The sequence below is a fragment of the Pseudoliparis swirei genome, chromosome 17 (assembly GCF_029220125.1).
Source record: "Pseudoliparis swirei isolate HS2019 ecotype Mariana Trench chromosome 17, NWPU_hadal_v1, whole genome shotgun sequence".
NCBI classification, from domain to species: Eukaryota; Metazoa; Chordata; class Actinopteri; order Perciformes; family Liparidae; genus Pseudoliparis; species Pseudoliparis swirei.
This window is the reverse complement of record NC_079404.1, coordinates 14,796,224-14,815,823: the sequence shown is the minus strand read 5'-3', so window position 1 is coordinate 14,815,823 and position 19,600 is coordinate 14,796,224. Positions and strand designations below refer to the sequence as shown.

The 19,600-nt window shown below is 40.6% G+C and overlaps 1 protein-coding gene across 6 annotated transcripts; it reads left to right on the top strand.

Moving 5' to 3' along the window:
• Nucleotides 1-3,101: 3,101 nt before the first annotated feature.
• Nucleotides 3,102-16,206, top strand: LOC130207211 (otoraplin-like). 6 transcript variants are annotated; one of them, XM_056435710.1, is made up of 4 exons: nt 3,102-3,249; nt 3,387-3,526; nt 3,810-3,923; nt 15,981-16,206. In XM_056435710.1, exons 1-4 carry the CDS (start codon nt 3,135-3,137, stop codon nt 16,032-16,034), a joined length of 423 nt encoding a protein of 140 aa, XP_056291685.1. In that variant the 5' UTR covers nt 3,102-3,134; the 3' UTR covers nt 16,035-16,206. The 6 variants fall into 6 exon arrangements, with proteins under 6 accessions (XP_056291685.1, XP_056291684.1, XP_056291682.1 ...); XM_056435709.1 differs by lacking the exon at nt 15,981-16,206 and adding an exon at nt 5,792-6,192 and having other exon boundaries at nt 3,408-3,526; XM_056435707.1 differs by lacking the exon at nt 15,981-16,206 and adding an exon at nt 5,792-6,192 and having other exon boundaries at nt 3,813-3,923.
• Nucleotides 16,207-19,600: the final 3,394 nt, after the last annotated feature.

Below are 19,600 nucleotides of genomic sequence, written 5' to 3'. Positions count from 1 at the left end.
GTGTATATATATGCACATACATTCTAGGATATCGGCTGTCCAGGCACAAGTCATCTCGGATGCGTGCACAGGAGTTGCGTGATGAATCCCCGTTTGATGCCGGTGTTCTCCTCCGTAGTAGGTGGGTTGCACCGTGTTTCCTCGAGTTACACGGTTTCCTCCCACAAACCAATTTCAATCACAAGTGATTCGGTTATATACATGCTGCAGCATGTGTAAATACAAATATGTTACACATTTGTATAATTTGTATTTAGTTTTATATATATATATATATTTTAGATGTGGAAATAAACTGAATTATTGATTGGTGATTAATTTGACTTTAACTTATAAAGGAAGCAGCAGATCCATAGACAGAGTTTGCACATTCATGGTGGAGCCCTTCATGAAGGCGTCTTCTTTCCTGGTCCTCAAACTCACCACCTTCGTCTATTGCTCTACTGTAGGCAATACTGATAATTTCCATGGTAACTGAGTCACAAGTATCAACTCGTCTACTCAATTGTCACCAATGTCACAGGTTTCGTGGAGCAAGAGCTCACGGGAGCAAACACTGTTTACTTGAGAAAAAGGTTCAACATAAAAACTCTGGCTGTACACAAGTTCACACTAGAAACAAAACACTGGGAATCCACGACAGGTACTAAGACAGGGCTCGCTGACACTAGTAAAGACAATACGTACACATAATACAATCCGACAGGGGAGAAGGGAAAGACTGGGAGCATATATAAGTGGGAAAACCACAGGTGTAGGCCATGAGTAATCAGGGAGACAGATGAGTGGCTGAGGGCAGGTGCAGGGAATGAACAATCAAGACACACTGGGGAGACACACAAAACAGGGAGTTACACACATCAGTGGAAGGTGTGGCGAGATCTCGAATCTCAAAATACATTTTCATTATGTCATCCTTACCTTTCTTCAACTCTTCAATGATAGGCCAAAGCTCACTCTCTGGCATGTACGTTTTCATCTGATCTCTTGCTTTTGGGTACGTTGAGATTCCATTTCTCATCCATTTAGAGCAGCCTTGTTTCCTTTCTCTTGGCTTCTTCACCTTGTAACCAATGCATTTTCTCTGTGGGATTCCGTGCACGTTCTGAGCATCTGAAGCTACCTGACTCTGAAATCATGAGCTATTTTTCTTAAATGATTTAGTCCATATAGAAAACCTTTTTGCAGTTACCTTTGCAATAAGCAGCATACACTTAGTCAAGTTATACATCTTAACCCTCAGTCAAACTGATTTAACATTACTTGTGAACAAATAATAAACTCTGAGAACAAAAATTGTTCGTTAGATCCTCCAAACCAAATTATATCTTGTGTTTAACCGCTACGGAGACATCGGATGCTTTCAAAAAGTCCTGCTGAGATCAGGCTGTGGTGTGAGGACCTTAAAATCTCCTAAATCGTCGGATGATATTTTTAAGTCACAGATTTTATGCTTAAACAACTAACTTTATGCCAGAAAACATCTCAACATTACAGTCCGTGACTCAACAATGGTAGTATTTTGAAATGTCAACTTTCTGTTGTGAGTTTTATTATTATTATTCCCTGTTGCTAGTATGAAATGCATTCTGGGATATCAGCTGTCCAAAGAACGCACAAGTCACTGGGCGGATCAAGTCACAACCGGGCATTTTGATCATGCTTGGCGAGAAGCAGACTTTTGAATTGGAACAGTTCTTGGGCTGCGACTGATGACATTTCACAAGTCCACGAGAACACAATTACAGACAAACGCATATTGAGAAACGGCCTCGGTCGAAGAGGTACGGGATTGTCTTTGGCCGGCAGCGATTCATCTAATGCTAATCTGCAACTGGCAAATAGGTGTGAGAAGTTTTCAGATCCTTTATTTCGGTAAAAACGCCAATACAACATCTCAAAGTCCCCATTACAAGCTTTACACAACACAATTTTACCTAAATAAAAGTTCTGAGGTATTATCTTCAAAATGTACTCATTTTGCAGGAAAATGGCCACAAACAAAGTTTTGCTTCACATACTTGAATGACATTTTTTGCGTCATTTCTCTTTTGCTTTTATTTGAAATATTTGATGTTTTTGGATCCCCCGCTCAGCGTTTACAGTGTGATCCGTTGGACGTGACTGAAATGCTTTCACTTTCTATTCGGCAAAGCTGAAGTCCTTTTACTCAGCCTTAGATTTCAATTGGCTCATCCACTCATAATATACTTTTTAACAATTATTATCATCTTCATACAGTATTACAGTGGATAATTGCTATTGAAAAGAGTACAGGTACTGGGGCAATCAAATGTCAGTTAGCATCTGACCAGCAGTGGAAAGAGAGCAGTATATATACAACAAAAAGTATAATGCAGATATAATATATAGAAGAAGTGAAGAATGATGATGCTGACCATAGTACCTGTGCATAACTCAATTAGTCTGTGAAATAATTTTCTTATTGGGTAGACAATTACAAAATGTAACTTTGACTGAGCTTGGGTCAATTTGTTTAACACATTTGTTTTTCAAATGTCTAGATCTGAACTGGAACCAGTTGACAGCAGCACATTTTCATTGCATTCCCTTTGCTCCTGTTGTTAACATTACTGATGGATGTAGTTAGTGTTGGTACCATACTTACTATTCAGTTTTAAGTATTGTTTTTGTATACATGTATGTAACATCATCACATCCTGTGCTGAGTGACTAATAACTAAGTAACGAAGAATCTCAACATTCTCCAAACATTTATGAACTTACATAAATATCCTAAAAGTTATTGTTCTGCTTATTGCATAGGACATTTAATTCCATCCAAAAATATGGAGCTTATTCAAAGACCCACTTCAAGAACAACATGCATTATTTCAGCACATGGATTTGATTTTTTCACAGAGTTCAAGACAAACAGTGCACATGCCTTGGCTTGTTCCTGCAAAGAGACTGATATTTGAGGAAAGTCAGCCAACTCCCTGCAGGAAATGAATACTTCATGGCATTTCTGAAACTCAACACTGATTGGCCAGGCAACCTCTGATATAGGGGCTCAGCCCATTCTCTCCTGGCTCAGTGGACTGTTTTGGGATTTTTACAGTCCGAAGTTCCTGCGCACACAACACTCTCTGCGTTCGGCTCTTTCGGTCAGCATGACTTATTCATTGGGGATTCTGCTCTGTGTAGGACTTCTGCACCCGATTGTGAGGGCCATCCGTATGGATAAACTAGCAGACACCAAGATATGTGGAGATGCAGAATGCTCATGTAAGTCAGAGTAAAGGAGAAGCATGGCACAGAAAACTGTAACGTTAACAATAATGCAGGACAATGCGTGTACTTGATACCTTTTTATAAAATAGGCTCATATTTCCTTTCCTCTTTTGTTTTCTGTGCTTTATAAGATGTTCTCTCCTTGGCCACAGCCTTGGGTGACTTCACAGCTCCTGACTGCAGATTCATCAACATCAAGACGGGTCAGATGGTCTATGTGTATTCTAAACTCATTCCAGAAGAGGGCGCCGGAGTCTTCTGGTCTGGCAGCGTATGTGACTATTCGTTACATGGTTTTTATCAATGTTGCAGCTCGCTAATCGGTTACAAATGCAAAGCAGGATGCGCAGCAGATGTGACAAACATTGACAACTTGCTGGCCTTTTAAAAAGATCAAACTGTAAAAAAAAGACATTTAATTGAATATTCAATATTTTGTAGCTGAAATGACCAAGCATATACAATGAGTTTAGTAATGACGGTTAAATGTATAAAGCCTATTATAAAATGTGGTGCATGATAAATTGTTGGAGAGGCCGTGTTATTTCCACCAGCAGGTTTACAGCGAGCGGTATGTGCACCAGATGGGCATCATTGGATATTTTCCTGCAACTATGGTGAAGGAGACACAGAAGTTTATAGAAGACGAAGTTAAGATTCCCACAACTGTGAGTATAATAATAATAATAATAATACATTCATTTTATAAGGCGCCTTTCAAGGCACTCAAGGTCGCCGTACAACATATTTAAAAATGGACACAATTAAAAAGCAGAACAGTTAAAAAGCAAAACAGTTAAAAAGCAGAACAGTCTGCAGCAGAGCAACCAAGAGGGGAACAGGTCAGCCATAGGCCTGCCTGAAAAGGTGAGTTTTGAGGTGAGTTTTGAATAAAGTGATAGAGTCAATGTTTCTGATGTCAGGGGGGAGGGAGTTCCATAGGCGAGGGGCAGAGCGGCTGAAGGCTCGTGACCCCATGGTGGACAAACGAGCTGGGGGGACGGTCAGGTTGATGGAGGAAGCAGACCTGAGAGACCGGGTGGGGATGTTGATTTGGAGGAGGTGAGACAGGTATGGAGGGGCGAGGTTGTGGATGGCCTTGAATGCATGGAGCAGGATCTTAAAGTCAATGCGGTGTTTGATGGGAAGCCAGTGGAGTTGTTGTAGAACAGGGGTGATGTGACAGATCGAAGGGGTTTTGGTGATGATGCGGGCAGCAGCGTTCTGGACCAGTTGGAGCTTATGGAGGAGTTTCTGGGGGAGACCAAAGAGGAGGGAATTGCAATAATCCAAGCGGGAGGTGACAAGAGAGTGGACCAGGATTGCGGTGCTGTTGGGTGTGAGTGAAGGGCGGAGGCGGTTGATATTTCGGAGGTGGAAGTAGGCAGACCGGATGGTGGTGTTAAATTAATATTGAGGTTGTTGTCAATATTTCTCTCATATTATTACATCTTTTCTTTGCCTTTTTTGATCAGAACATGGACTTCTACTGTGAATAGGACATGCCAAACTAAAGCCTCTTTCTTCTCAAGTCTTGCAGTAGTGGCTTTTATAAAGGAGCCGTGGTTTCAGACCTTGTCCCAGTACACCCTGGCTGTCGTTTCCAACTGGAATGAAAACCTGGACACTCTCAAGCCTCCGTAGACCCCAGTCTGACTGTCTTGCTTTGTCTTAACAATACATCTATTATTAAGACACAATAAACCCCTTTTCATGCATTTCAATCCAAAATGTTGATTATTTGAAAAGACAAGAATTTATTTTCCTGTTTTCCACTTTGACTTTTTGTTTTGGGTTTCGTCGTACATTTCTGCTGACATACAGTTTCTTACTTTAATTATCTGTAAATATATTCTCCTGTTGCTATCAAGATACATTTGGAATGCCAAATAACCTTTTATTGCATTTTCAGTTATACACGGTGTGGCGGTGGGGCGTGGTTAGGCTCAGCTGCAGAGTGGATGGAGCGGGCGTGTGGTGCAGGGAAGGGTGCTGGGATGAGATTTAATCAGCCTCAGCTGGGGATGAGGTTTAATCAGCATCGGCTGGGGTTAATCCGTGTGTGTGTGTCTCTCCCCAATGAAGAGCAGTAGCGACTGGGAAGCAGGGAGAAGGAGCGAGAGGCGAGAGTTTGCAGTCGGTCGCCACACAGCTGTCATGTTACATTATATGTGAATAAAAGGTTTTGTGAACTCCAACCATCCGTGTTGCTGTCGCTGTACGGTCCGAGACTCACAGGGTAACGGAGGAAAACGTGAGACACCCACACCCATTGACACACACACACACACACGCACACACACACACACTGCTATCTGTTCCTGAATTGTATGCAGTATGTTATAATTCATTCTAAGAGATATTGGCTGCTCATCTTCTATTTTTCAAAAGAAATGTATAGTCCTTTAGAGAAATAATTGCACAAAGGCAATCATGAAATCCTTTCATTATCTATACCCATTTAGTCATGCTAGCTCAATTTTTTATTATTACGTTTTCTTAGCCAATTAATGTGCCACAATCCCATCTCCAACAGACTCATCCAAAGGCAACTGGAGCATCTTCTTGTACCGTACAAAACATTCTGAAATGTGGGCCCAGACACAGTCGTCGATTCTCTTTCCCTTTCTCCCTTCTCCTGTTTATTGGCATGACCATTCTGAATCAAAGATCAATGACAGCAATCTATAAAACACACAACTTACATTGTGTTCAGTGTTTTATAGCGATGCATCTTTCCAATATATATGAGACAGAAGTGAATGAACTTAATCTCATTACCAGACATATGGGAGGTTTTGTTGGGTGGGCTACATAAAATAACTAAGACTTTATTACAGGTTGTTTAAGTATTAAAATTACTGTGAAAATTCTGTTACAAATGTGTATCCTGTTCGGTTGCATGGCTATGTGCACTTACTGAACAGCAGCTACTGTATATACTATACATCCATCCTCATTGGTGTATTTACAACTTATGACAACTGTTCCTTGTTGAGGTGTCCTGTGTTTGATCACACAGCAGTCATCATCTGCAGTTTTGCTTACAGCTTTGGTAGATGTCTCATGTTGCTTTGAAATAGCAGCGCCTCATGTCAGACCTCCTTAAAAGTTATTATTGTGTACGTAACAGCCTTCTAAATCCCTGTACATCTATGTCTGTCAGTCTGTCCTATACACACACACACACCTACACAAACACACACAGCATCTTCCACATAACTATTGTGATTAAATATGGCCTGAGATATTGTCACAGTTAAAACTCTTTCCAAAGGATGATTTGAATCTCCTCATGATTGGTTTTGAATCATCAGTATCTCTTCTTTATGCGTAAGAGCACCCACACAGAATCAGCGGTGAATGTAACATCTCAATTAATTGTTCTCCATCTATCAGATCCAAAGATCATTTCAAGAAATGTAGGTGATGTATTTTTCTGAGCTGCCGTTTTCTTTCTGGGCCATCTCAGGAAGTCTTATATAACTGCAGCATGCATTGATTGGCAGGTTCATATTCATTAGTGTATTTCTGTCTGACCTGAGGCATTTTTAGAGAGGCAGGCTTACGAGTTCAGGAAATGGGGCTGTCACACATTACGATCAATCTCCCGCCCCTTCTCAGCCGAGATAAATATAAACATGTCTCAAATGGGGACATCTACCACAAAATGTCACTCAGCAAAAACATACCTGGGGCACGTCTGAGGGGTCTGTTAGACCAGAGAGGAAAAGAGAAGACGTAAATATTTTCTGAAGGCATTTCAGGAAATCATTTCAGTTCAGAAAAACAGCATCTGTCTCAATTTGTGGTGGTATTGGAATTAAATTGCCATCATGACACAGTATGCAACTGGATGAGGCATTCAATGGTCATTACTACCAATTGTCCCAAAGCTGAGCATCCTTTGTAGTTCCTCCTCAAAATATCCACAAAATACACAAATCGCAATAAGTTACTCTGTCTGCCATCAATCTCTTGTCAGACAGCTGTAGTTTTAGGGTGTTACCATGGTGACTGGCAGGGAAATTGATGTCTGTGCATGTTTGTGTGTGCACGCGCTTGTATGTGAGTGTATGTGTGTGTGTGTGTATGTATTTGTGTGTGTGTGAGAGCTTAAAGGAGCACCTGCCAAACGCAGGCTGCTGTAGATGCGTTTTGCTTTTTCCATCCGGTGTCAAGCCAAGCAGCACAGTGCCCTGTAAAGCTGAGGAAGCTTCAGGTCTGGTTAGCATCTGAGCGTGACATTTAAGAATAAGGAAGCACATGGACATCCCAAAAACTAACTGCGGAACAAAAACAGAGTCCAACAGCGCTTAATCCGAACACTCAAATGTCTTCTTCATTCCAGCACTTCTCGTGAATTCTTTTACAGAGAGGAAGCAATTATAACAAAGAAGAGAAGGAAATACATGCAGCAAAAGATCATTTCACATCCATCTGTGCGAGAGAAGTTCCTGGATACTGTACTGGAAGAAGAGCAGCCTTCTCTGGCTCCGAAAGAACATTTGAAGCGCAAACAAATTGGTCCCTGAACATAGCATGACTGGGTGGATGTTTTTCATAAAACAGCTTATTTCTTTCCAAACAAAAGGCGTTGTCCCTCTGAGAGGAGGTGTTTATCATTTAAAATGGGATGGAAGACTGTGTGACATGCATGACTAGAAGAAAAAGCATGGCCGCATGTGTCTGTTGTGACTGACTTAAAGATCAGTGCTTTCTCTTCGAGTTTGTCAGAAAATGCCAGCTCACTGCTTGTTTGAACTAAATCAATCACTCAGTCAGCACGAATCAATCACCGCCACACCCTGAGGATCAGAGCCGTCCGTCTCACTTGATTCATTTCCTTTACATTTGAAAATGTATTAGTCACTCCAGTTTTGTGTCAAGGATGTGCATCCAACAACCGGCCCCGTCATGTTTAGCCTATTGCTGAAATGTGCCGAGGATAACACGATGATAAGAGAAATATTTAATCGAGAAGAAAGTGCAGCTTCAGTGATATTCTCTTTGCTTTCCTATCTTACTCCATTGTTCTCTTTCTCTTTCTGACTCTATTATATAACTGACTCATATAATTGCACAAACTAGTGTAATTCCACCAATTTTATCTGGCACAGAACCACACAAAGAAGCCAATTATTTAATTCCATGTGTGTTCAGCCCTTAACATTCAGAACACAATGGTATCTACGACTTGAGGGTTAATGCTCTACGAGAGGAGAAATTAGTTTTCGAGAAGACATTCAAACCTGCATTTTGGAATAAAAGCAACAACATACTCCTCCCTAAAAAGTGTGCGTGGAAGAGGATTGGGGGTGAAGAAAAGGGAAAAAGAGTTCAATAACGTCATTCCAGAGTGAAGGTGAGTGAGGTATTGATCATTTTCATGTTGCTCCAATTTCCCTCTTTCTCGTTACAGTCTCCGACATTCCCATCACAGCTGAATAAACCCTCTCTTCACCTTCCCCGCACAAGGAAATCAAATTCCATTCTTTTTCCCCTTTGCTTTGCCTGTCACTGTGGTTACCAAATGTATTCAGGGAAATGCTCCTCTGTGTGTGTGTGTGTGTGTGTGTGTGTGTGTGTGTCAATGTGTGTGGATGTTTGGGGGGTTAGCCGTGTATAAGCCATGGTCCAAGAGACACTGTGTGAAGCCGCTAACCATCTCTATTTAGTTAATAGGACAAAAGGTTACAGAGCCGGAAGAAAAAAATCTAGGAAATGAATGATTAATGATAGAGCTGATTATCGTATACTCTACTTTGAATAAATATGGGTCGCCATTGAATTCATCCAATTTCTTGAAATCATTTAAATATTCAGCCATGACATTAAACATTGTTTAAGTAGCACTATGAAGAGTTGTCTGTACTCCAGTAAACTCTGGCTTGCTGTGTTTCCCACCGTGCATTATTTCAGAACTTGAGCGATCTTGAACTTCTCCTTTGGAGATGTCAGACACTTATAACAACAATCAGAGCCTGTCAGGGCAACAATAAGCACTTTGAGAGAATGCCCGGAGTCTCACAAAGCTTTAAAATGTTCCTTTAACAACATATCCACTAACCTTGTTTCACAGCAAAATGCATCCTCTATTTATTCCTTCATGTAAGATTGTGACGTGAGGCGACTGTGGGTTACTGGTTAGCAGGTCCATCTTTCAATTAGGTGGTGATGGTTCAATCCTCGCCTTAGTCGATGTGTCCTTGAGCAAGATACTTAACCCTGAATTGCTCCCTGTAGCTGTGTCTAGGGTGTATGAATGTAACATGATTGTAAGTCCCTTTGGACAAAAGGGTCAGCTAAATGTAAAGTAATGACGTAGAGGTCACCTCAGAGATTTGTTTTATTATTTTCAGTATTTATACACCAGCAGAGACATAATGCTCTCTCAAAAAGACAGTATGTTGTCGGGGCCCTTAAATGACCAAAAGCTGGAGTCCATTTTGTCCCGAGCAGTCTCCCTGAATCAGGCTGACAGATTATCCGGAGCTTTACGACTGATCAGAAATCTTCTATGTCCCGTCTTCAACAGGTTTTTGCACAAGCCTCTGAGTTATAAATAGACTGAATGTTTGTCATGACAACCAATTACCCATTAGAAAAGCAGTGAGGCTATGTAAGACAATTAAGTGGTGAAACTAAAGTGCGTGTTTCAGGATTCCTCAGTGTGCTTCCGCTCACATAGGTCTTGTATGTGCGTGAGCGCACAGCGAAATGTTCCAGTGTGATGGTTTAGATAATTACACGTGCTGTGCTTCATTTCTACTTTTTCCTGGTATTCTAGAAGCAACTATCTATTCCTGATATAAATTTATTACATTTCATTTCATATTCTAGAACTAGCAGAGATAGGGTAATGTTGTAATATAAAGTATTACACTTTGTAATTGTAATCAAGCAATATAGTTCAATAGAGAATGAGCATTGTTATGCACGAGTGGGCAGAACGGCCTTAAAGGGTTCTACTTTTACATGACGATGTGTCCATCATTGTATAACTCAAAATGTAATAAATATACTTCAAAAAATAGTGACAAAAAACAACATTCTTCCAGAGTGATTTCGCTCTGTTGTCAGTAAGAGTCGTGACTCGTTCTTGGTGTGCTGTGTCAGCACGCTGCATGAGGCTCCGGTTCGTTCATTAGGTTTCGCCCCGATTCTTTCAAGTTCCATATCTCACTCAGTAACATGACAGTGTTTTAAAATCCGTCTGTAATAGAATGTATTATTATAGAAATAAAAGATCATGTATTACTCCCCAATTGCTGTTTGTCAATTCACAGCAAACAGTACGGTATAAACAGAGCTCATGCACACACATACACGAGAGGTATTATTGCATGTGTTAGGGGGGTTACCAGCATCGCCATGTGGACTTTATGTGAGAGTGACAGATGAGTGTCAGAACACATCGGGTCAGAACAAAACGGCATCCTTCTTTGAACAAACCACTTTGTACGCACGTCTGAGCCCTTACAGGTGGGCAGGCTGTCCCAGTGAGCACGTTGTTGCTTTATAGAGCCTGTGGGCAGTTTATAGACTAACCAGGTTTGTTAAGCCTAATGGTGCTTGTATTGATTGGCTGGGGTATCCTCGCAAATCGCAGGGGTAGAATGAACGATGAGTTTCTCATTGAGGATCTCTAAATGCATTTCAGCTTGTAGTTTTATTGACCCTCCTGGAGCAGCCAGCGCCAGGTTTATTTACTCACTTTGCTTGTAATCATATTTCTTTTACAATGACACGATGGATCTGTGAAGAAATTGTTGAAGCATGTATTGTTTATCATCCACTGCACAGTTGACTGGTTATAATGACGTGAAATGCTTTTAATCATAATTTAAAATATAGCGGCTGTGGTTTGTAAAGTTGCGAAGTGAAAACAATAAAAGCACATTAATAACCTTTTTTCTTTGCCGATTAAGTAAATGAGGCAACGCTGAATAAATGGATCAGTCCATGCAGGACCAAACTGCTAATTATCTGCGCTGACTTCACAGTCGGGAGGCAGAATGGCAGGTTTATCGCTCAGCTGTTGTCAACTCGGTGCAGTTACTGAGCCGTAAGGAGACTGTGGCCATCCCTAATCCCAGGCTGGATCAAATGATGGTGGTTCTCACATCTCTGTTAAGAGTCTGATGAAAGGTGTCAAACTACACGTTTCCATGAGAGTCACAGCTGCAGATTAAGTGTGCATCGTACTCACACAAAGGACATCATCGGAAAGAGCCTTCCCAGCTGCACTGCACAGAAAAACATGCTCATCCACATCATACACACGCACAATAGAATGCTTTTTACACAGCACTTATCTTCGCCCAATGTAACCTTTGTTCTCAGTAACTGATGCTCGAACGGCGATCTGTTGTGCTAATGATTTTGTGTCTGAATTCCCGGCAATGTTTACTCCCCATCACACCGTTCCTCGAAAGATCTCCTCTTTTATTAATTTCTTCAAATAATTATGCCCAAACTTTCAACATTATTAAATAGTTAAAGCACATGATACGTCGCTAAATGTTTTTGGCATGTTTACCCTGCGCTTCCTAAGACATATATCGGTTGTTTACTTTCCTAATGGACGATGCTCTTTGGCAGCTATAGGTCGGCTAGTATGTAGGGCAGAAGGAAAGGGGCTTGAAAACCTCTAAGATACCATTACCATTAGACCTAATGTTCTTTTAAAATGGAAAGAGCATCAGAGCTCGCACACAGTGACCGCTGTGCACGCTGCTGATGCTGTTTGTGTAATACAGTCTCATTCTCATCATATCCTGCTAGCCAAGGTCACTCGGCCAGTCCCTCTCCGGAAGCCAGTCACATTGGCCTCCTAGCAAAACAGCCACTTTTCTGATGCTGTCTGGTGTTCACGTAACTATCTCTAGCTGTGAGGTCATGATACAATATATTGTTGTTAAATGTTTAACAACACTCTCACACTCTCACAAAAACAGCTTTTAATGACTCTGACCTAACAGAAACCAATGGAAAGCACGACCTATTTTAAGAAGACTATATATACAATTTCAGAGTGCGTCAGGTCTTTTTCTTCTTTTGTTGTATGTTTTGAATGAGGACATGGACCCTGAACAGGGTTTGTGACAGTGCCATTAGTTAACATGGTGATTATTTCCTGTTGCGCCTCAAAGGTCAGACTGTCGCATCAGACGAAAAAGGCAAGTAATGTTAAACACTTTACCGTCAAACGTCACAGCTCGGCTGAAGCTGATAATTACTCAGACATCAGATTGGAGGTGGCTGACGACTTAATGAGCATTTGAAAGAGATGGGGAAGTGGGCAGTGATGTGAACGGCTGAGGACCAGGTTCAGCTTGATTAGGGAAATGTACTTTGTGGTAATGTTTTCCACAATATCCAATCCAAATCATCAGTCGAACATGTGTTTGTTGTGTGATACTGGCATGTCGGGTGGCCCTCATAATACACTAGTAATCAAACCGCTGCAGACCTGACATCAACATCATTTTTTAATACAGGCTGGGCTTGAATGCTTGAGGAGAATTGCTCATTCACAAACTTGCTCTGACGTCCGCACTGACATCATCTAGCGGACATGGTAAATGTGCTGTGCGCAAAATACAACACAAACAATTTTGTCCTTTTCTATCAGAAACACATTTTCCAAAACTGCCAATGTGATAAAATAGTGACACAAATCAAATGAATGCAGCTCGGTGCACTGATATGTTTCATTAGCAGCAAAGCAGGTCCCCCAAGACCTTTCAAAGAAGTGACTGTACAGTATGTGTCCATAGATAGTGGAATCAGATCAGGTTCAGGTTCACAGATTCACCAAATATTCCAAAATGAGCACAACATATTTATATAATTTGGACACACATTGATGAAGTATGTTGCTGTAGATCTACACAATATATTAATATTTTCTGAAAGATGGTTGAATGTGGTATTTTTCTTCAAAGTGTGAGCGAGTTCGCTAATTCATCCAATCAGAATGTTTTTTCATCCTCACTCCCTCTCTCTTGATGAAGGTGATTCTGACGAGAATTTGCATGTCCTTTTATTCCCACCTAGGCTTTTATTCATTAGGCAGCACCGAACACTCACCTCGAAATAAGTAATACACAGATAAATAATTATTGTGATTATGCATAATCTTTGCGCCCACAGTTGTTTTTCTTTTCCAATTACACTTAATTTATATTCAGACTATGCTTTGAATAACAAAGCAGGTGTTGCCATTCCTCTTGCTCAACCTCCACTGCTGTTTGCGAGGAAAGCTGTGTGAGAACTGCAAATGCCACAGGCTGCGATGGTGGATTGTTTTTCTAAAGAGCATCAATAATATAGGACATTTACCCCCATACTGATGCTGAGCTGGGCAAAGAGAAGAAATTGTGTTTTTCCGGAAACAAAAACAATTGCATACTCTATCTCTCCTGTCGGTGAATGAAACATAACGTAGCTGGTGAAATAGCATTATGATGAGTGGTACGTACGTGTGTTCACCTTTTCCAGAACAAATATAGATTCTTTGTTTGCAAAAACTGTTTGGTAGCCCAAACTCATTTTCATTTGGAGGTTACCTCTAAATGTTTTGAACAGCGAGCGGCTGCTGCCGCCCGGCAACATCGGTGCTCTACATTTAGTATCAGATGCAACATGAGCACAACAGCTTCTTTTATCATACCGGCTGCAGCTGTGCACCTGTTGCAATCTCATCATGCAGCTAAATATATGTCTAGAAGAGCTTTGAGTTGAAGCTTAAAATAGAGGAAATGGTTAGCAATATGACAAAATGATCATAGTCTAGTGTCATAGTCTAGTGTCATAAACTATGTTTATTGTCCCTGACAAACAGCAATCAGACTTTGAAGGTCTGCAGTGACATATTCTGCATTGATATGTCGGTTCTCTGCTCGTGAAGAAGTGTATAATTAACAGGGAAATCAGTCAAAAAAATTCAACCTTCAGTTAAAATGAATATTTTGGATTACTTTGATGTTTCGGTTTACTTTTACCACTCTCATGGTGTTTTTTGATGTTGTTGGAGTGGGCAGAAAAAGGTTTAAAACTCCAGTGTACCTGCTCAGCGTCAAGCAGCAGTCGGGCAGTGAGAAACGAGGTCGGGGGTCATCACCAGTCGGCAACTAGCTGGTGGAGCATTTAGCAGCTAAAGAGCCAGATCACACAGGAGTTTCCCAAATCTACTCAGAGGTGTTCACTTGATTCTACTGCCCACAAGTAGTAGTACTGCCTGTTGTAATTATAAAATAGGAGTTGTGTCAATAAACAAATCAAAGTGTATTGAATACAGACTTTCAGGTTTTTTTATGATCAAGGATAGCTTCAGGTGAAGCAGAAGCATTGGCAAGATTATCAATAATATCTGAATTAGCGAGCAAAACCTCACAGCCGCGGATCACTGCCTGAGGGATGTAAACAGCGATTACGGGGCAACATGACAATTTTAGGAAATGGATGGAAGAGGAAACTTTAGATGATGTACTGATTTTCAGAAGGAGGGAGAGAGAGAGAGACAGAGAGAGACAGAGTGACAATAGTTGGGGTGAGTGATGAGTTCAATTTAATCTTCTTCTGGTCCATGAGAAATAGAGTCGGCCTTGCCGTCTGCGACGCCTCACAGCACATCAGGCCCAACATAACCTCATGTCGCCCCTCTGCTCCCTGATGGAAGTAATAGATGATAGAGGTAATAGATCTATGCAGTGTTAGGGCCAAATATTTTTGGAGAGAGGCTCCAATGAAATCCTACTTCCACAGGGTCTCACTTTCATATAGAGAGATTACTCTTGAACATCAGAATCAGGAGACTTTACATCCTTTGTACAGACTCCCACCCGACATGTTTGGCATAGTATATTGTTTAGGTCACATACAGTTTGCCACAACTGAAGCATGTGACTGACCCAAGAATCCTTTAACAGTGTGCTCTTGTGTCTGGAAGACCATAGTTGAAGCCAAATTGAATGATTGATGGACACCGGGGTAACGATACGTCATCACTTGTCAACCCTCGGCCATTATGAGGAGCAGGGAAGTCTGTGGGTTTTGATATCTGCCTACCTGGGAAGGCCGGCATCTTATCTCACAGAACCAGAGGCAGGCAGTGGCGCGTTATGACATAGAGAGAGTGGAGCAGAGAGACACTGAGAAAAAGATCGACCATTAGAGGAGCAGCTATCGGCACTATCCGCACTGCAATCAATGCGGATATAGTACCCACAATCCCCCACTCACGCAGAGACATCCCGTCCTACATCACTGGCAGGCACTGGAGCAGTAGAGTACAGAGCTGCCTCTCTGAAAGGACAGCTTAACTGTTAGGAAAGCGAGCGTCCGCATTTTAGGGAGTGTTGGTTACAGTCAATCGGCATCTAAAATGACAGCAGAGGAATGGGATCTATCTTTAATCATAAATTATTCATAAGCACTGCATATAAAATGCATTTTAAAAAGTGCATTGTTGCTCATGTATTGAGTGTTTCTAGATTTACTTTAGCATCGAAAACACAGTGTGAAAGATCAATACTCTTGTCTCTTGAGAGCTAGCGAACAATTCCAGTCCTGTTGGATGCTTTGGTGGCAGAGGTTGCATCAGCTTTGTTATGGTTTTGCGATCCTTGTGTTTTGCTGTGTGCACAATGCACACGCTTCTCAGCTTCAATGGAAGGAACGCAACACACACGCCGGTCTAATCTCTCCTGTTTTCACAGAATCTGACAGGCAGCCTGCGTCCACTCCAGCCTCGGGCGAGGATGACAAACTAAAGATCTGTGTTATTCTGCTCCTCCTCCACCACTGCCGCCGATACACAGCAACAGATTTTTAAAACTCTATTAATTAACATGTCAACTCTGCACAGCCTGTAATATAAGGTTTCTGAATCATAAAGTATGAAACAGCATTTTAAATATCTCATTTCTAAAAGCCTCGAGAGCTTTAAATAAACAATCATCCTATAATATTTGTATATTATATGTTTATTTTAGGACTAAGACATTTATAATACAGTATACGTCTTCTCAGTGCTATGAGGAAAGTATTGGACACTTATCTTTGTGCTTTCATTCATGTAAGGAGAACAAGATGTTTAAACCATTTGTCTCAACTCCTATTGTGCGTTCCAAATATGTACTATTTCAACTTTGAAAATAAAAATGTTATATTCTGTTTCGATGAAGATGCAGTCTCAGATATCACTGCAGAAACTGTCAAAATACTCATAATGTGGTTTAGGAGCACACAACATTTGGTTATTAAATAAAAGCAAATGGATTATTGCTTTAGAAACGCTGTATTTCCCAGGGAGGCTTGTATGACTTGGAATATCTAAATAATTGTCATCAATCCACTGCAAACCAGAGGATTAAAGCTTCAGAAACAAGGAACAAGTTTGACTGTCTGTTTAGAATTATTTCATCAAGACTTAATCTGGAGGCTGAAGCATACGTAAATGTTTATATGTTCAATTAAATTATGTTTTGTCAACTGTTCAAACCATAAATAATAGAAGTCATGTCCATTTTACAATACACCTTACTCTCTATGCACGATAAGAGTCGTACTTTCCTCTTTCTTGTGCATCAGGACAGAATGTATAAAACTCCAGCTGAGAACCCCAAATCGAAGTCATTACTTTTTTTCTGAAGCTGCTCTCTGAAACCTCATCTGTTCAGTTAAACAACGTATATGTTTAGTCAATTCTCATAATCAAAAAGGTTAAAATTCACTTTCATGGACTGAACAAACACAGTGAATGGGTGAAGTTGCCAGACAAAAATACGGATAACCAACAAACTGGAAAACGTTGCGGTAGCGACCAGCCAATCACAAAGTAGCAAAGGAATTGCATACCCTGCTTTATGGTCTATTTTACTCTAAATGGGACCATCTTTTATTAAATGAACATCAAGCTGTATTGCAGAAGACTTACAACAAGTGATTGAGGTCATAAACTCATTCTTTAGGTAAAAAATAATGTGACATGAAGGGTCATTTTGCATCTTTTGCAACCAGAGGCTATTAGAAAGAATGGAAGTTGAAGTCACGGACACGGAGGTTGCTTCCTAACTAGACCCCAAATTAAAAGAGCTAAGTATGAATCCCAGCGTAACTTTTACACTTTATCCAAAAGTGCCAGTTAATATAATAAGAATATTCTGTGTTATAGCTAGTTAGTTCATCAACAGCTTTTTCTTTGTACATGAGTAACACCTTGTACTGAGTAATATCATGAATATAACTTGAATTACATACTGCACATATGAGTGTCATGATTTCCATTGTGTCAAATTGACTCCGTTTTCTGCTGTGAAGATTACAGGCTTGCCTTTTCTAAGCACAGGAGTCACAGTCTTTGAGTATTACTTCACACAGTGGGAGATGGAGCAGCTTTAAAAGCATACATACGCCCACTACTCTCACAACATCAATTCTTAGTGATTTTTCTGAGAGAAAAAAAAATGGTCTCACAGCAGAATATGTTGTAGCTTTTCTTTACAGGTTTTCCAGCCTTCTATGATGAAGGGAATACTTCACATGTGAATCAGCAGTTAAAACAAAAGCGCGGATCAGTCACGAGGACTCAGCAGCGCAGAATGGTAAGCTGACGGAGAAGGAAGGTTGCTGGCTTCTCTGAACAAAATAAATAATAACAACTGGGCTAGAATCTCATGAGTGTGGGAGGATGTCTGCAGGGAGCATGCAAACAGTGATTAGTAAAAGTGTATCAACTTAGATAGAAAATAAACCTTCAATATGAACTGATCCACAAGCAATTGTGCCCCATTGTTACTTAACCATTCTAACAACATTATGTAATAGTGACAGTACACCAACATGATGATGGATTATCATTTTTTAAAGAGGTCCCCACTGGCTGAACAGATATGAACACTTTTAATAGAAAACACGGTTCGTAAAACATGCATATTTTATGAGGATTCATGAATACTCTCTATGTGCATTATTATCTCACATTTGAAAAGATGGCAACTAATAATTTCTCTTTATTGAATTACAAATGTGAACTGAAATGAAGCCGAAATGTATCAAATGCTAAATACTTGAAGAGCACGACAAGTTCTTGTAAATCTTGCTTTAGCTCCATTTAGTTGAGATAGCTGGATACTTAAACCCTGCAGTCATGCATCAGACAATGTGGCTTTTAGAGGCTTACAGAATGAATTCCGCCATAATAACAGCGGTGTTAAAACGAAAGTATCAAAACAAAAACCTTCTGCTGCAAAGTCCACATAGACAAAAACACATATAAAATGCTGTTAATTGGGGAACCTGCTGATTCTGAAATGGGCCACTTAACCCTCCCCTCTTAATCGGGTCATTTTGACCCGATTAAATATTTAACCCTCCTGTCGCCTTAGGGTCATTTTGACCCGATTCAATGTTTCACCCTCCTGTTACCTTTATATTTACTAACATATTTTACCCTTTGGGTTCAATTTGACGCCAGCAATTAAAACCTCCAGAAAATTATTAGAATTAATATTGTTTTCCAAGTTTAAGTGTGAGGCACTTTATGTTTGTTTGTTGACTACCGAAAGAACACCGACATTAAACATTGAATGGGGTCAAATTAATCCTAAAGTGACACGAGGGTGTAATATTGATTCGGGTCAAATTGACCCTAAGGCAACACAAGGGTTAAGAAAAGGGGCTCAGGGGGCACTTTTATATAAGTCACATTAGGTGACCACCGTCAAATCCTTATAAGTCAACTGAAAAGACTAGCTGTTCAACAGTCATCAAATATGCCCCTTTTCACTGTGATGCTGTATAAGGGAATCTCACATCATAACACTCACATGAACACATTTCTCCCTCGCTCTCTACTTTCTCCCTTATGCACATCGCTGTTATATCTGCAGCAGCCCTGTAACACATGCATGTTTCATAGAGCAACAGGGAAGCAGGAGAGGCAGGAGTCCATTAATGAGCACTCTTTGTAAGAGAAAGGTTCCTTCTAATAACCTGCTGTCCACATCCAAATGACCAATTATAGTCAAGTTAGACTGTTCTTACATTCCATTTGACAAAAAAAGGTCAGGCTGGTCATATTAGAGGTTTGTCGTTTAAAAACAGAGAGAGGATGGCAGGCTGAGAAGGCTATGTTGTAGAATTGTGCCTATATGAATTATATTTAATTAAAGGGGTATTACCTCAAAAAGGTCAGCGTGAGCTGTACATGGCACACTAGTCCCTGTTGGGATATAATGTGAACCCGTATCCATTCCAGTGAGGCCCGCCTCAGATACTTATCAATACAATCGCGATCAAATGTGGGGGCGATGGGAGGAATTCTCCAAGGTGCTGA

Coding starts and splice junctions, on each gene's coding strand:
- LOC130207211 (XM_056435706.1), top strand. CDS start 3,135: ATGACTTATTCATTGGGGATTCTGCTCTGTGTAGGACTTCTGCACCCG. Junction 3,250..3,386: donor TGGAGATGCAGAATGCTCAT/GTAAGTCAGAGT, acceptor GTGCTTTATAAG/ATGTTCTCTCCTTGGCCACA. Junction 3,924..5,791: donor AAGTTAAGATTCCCACAACT/GTGAGTATAATA, acceptor CATCTCCAACAG/ACTCATCCAAAGGCAACTGG.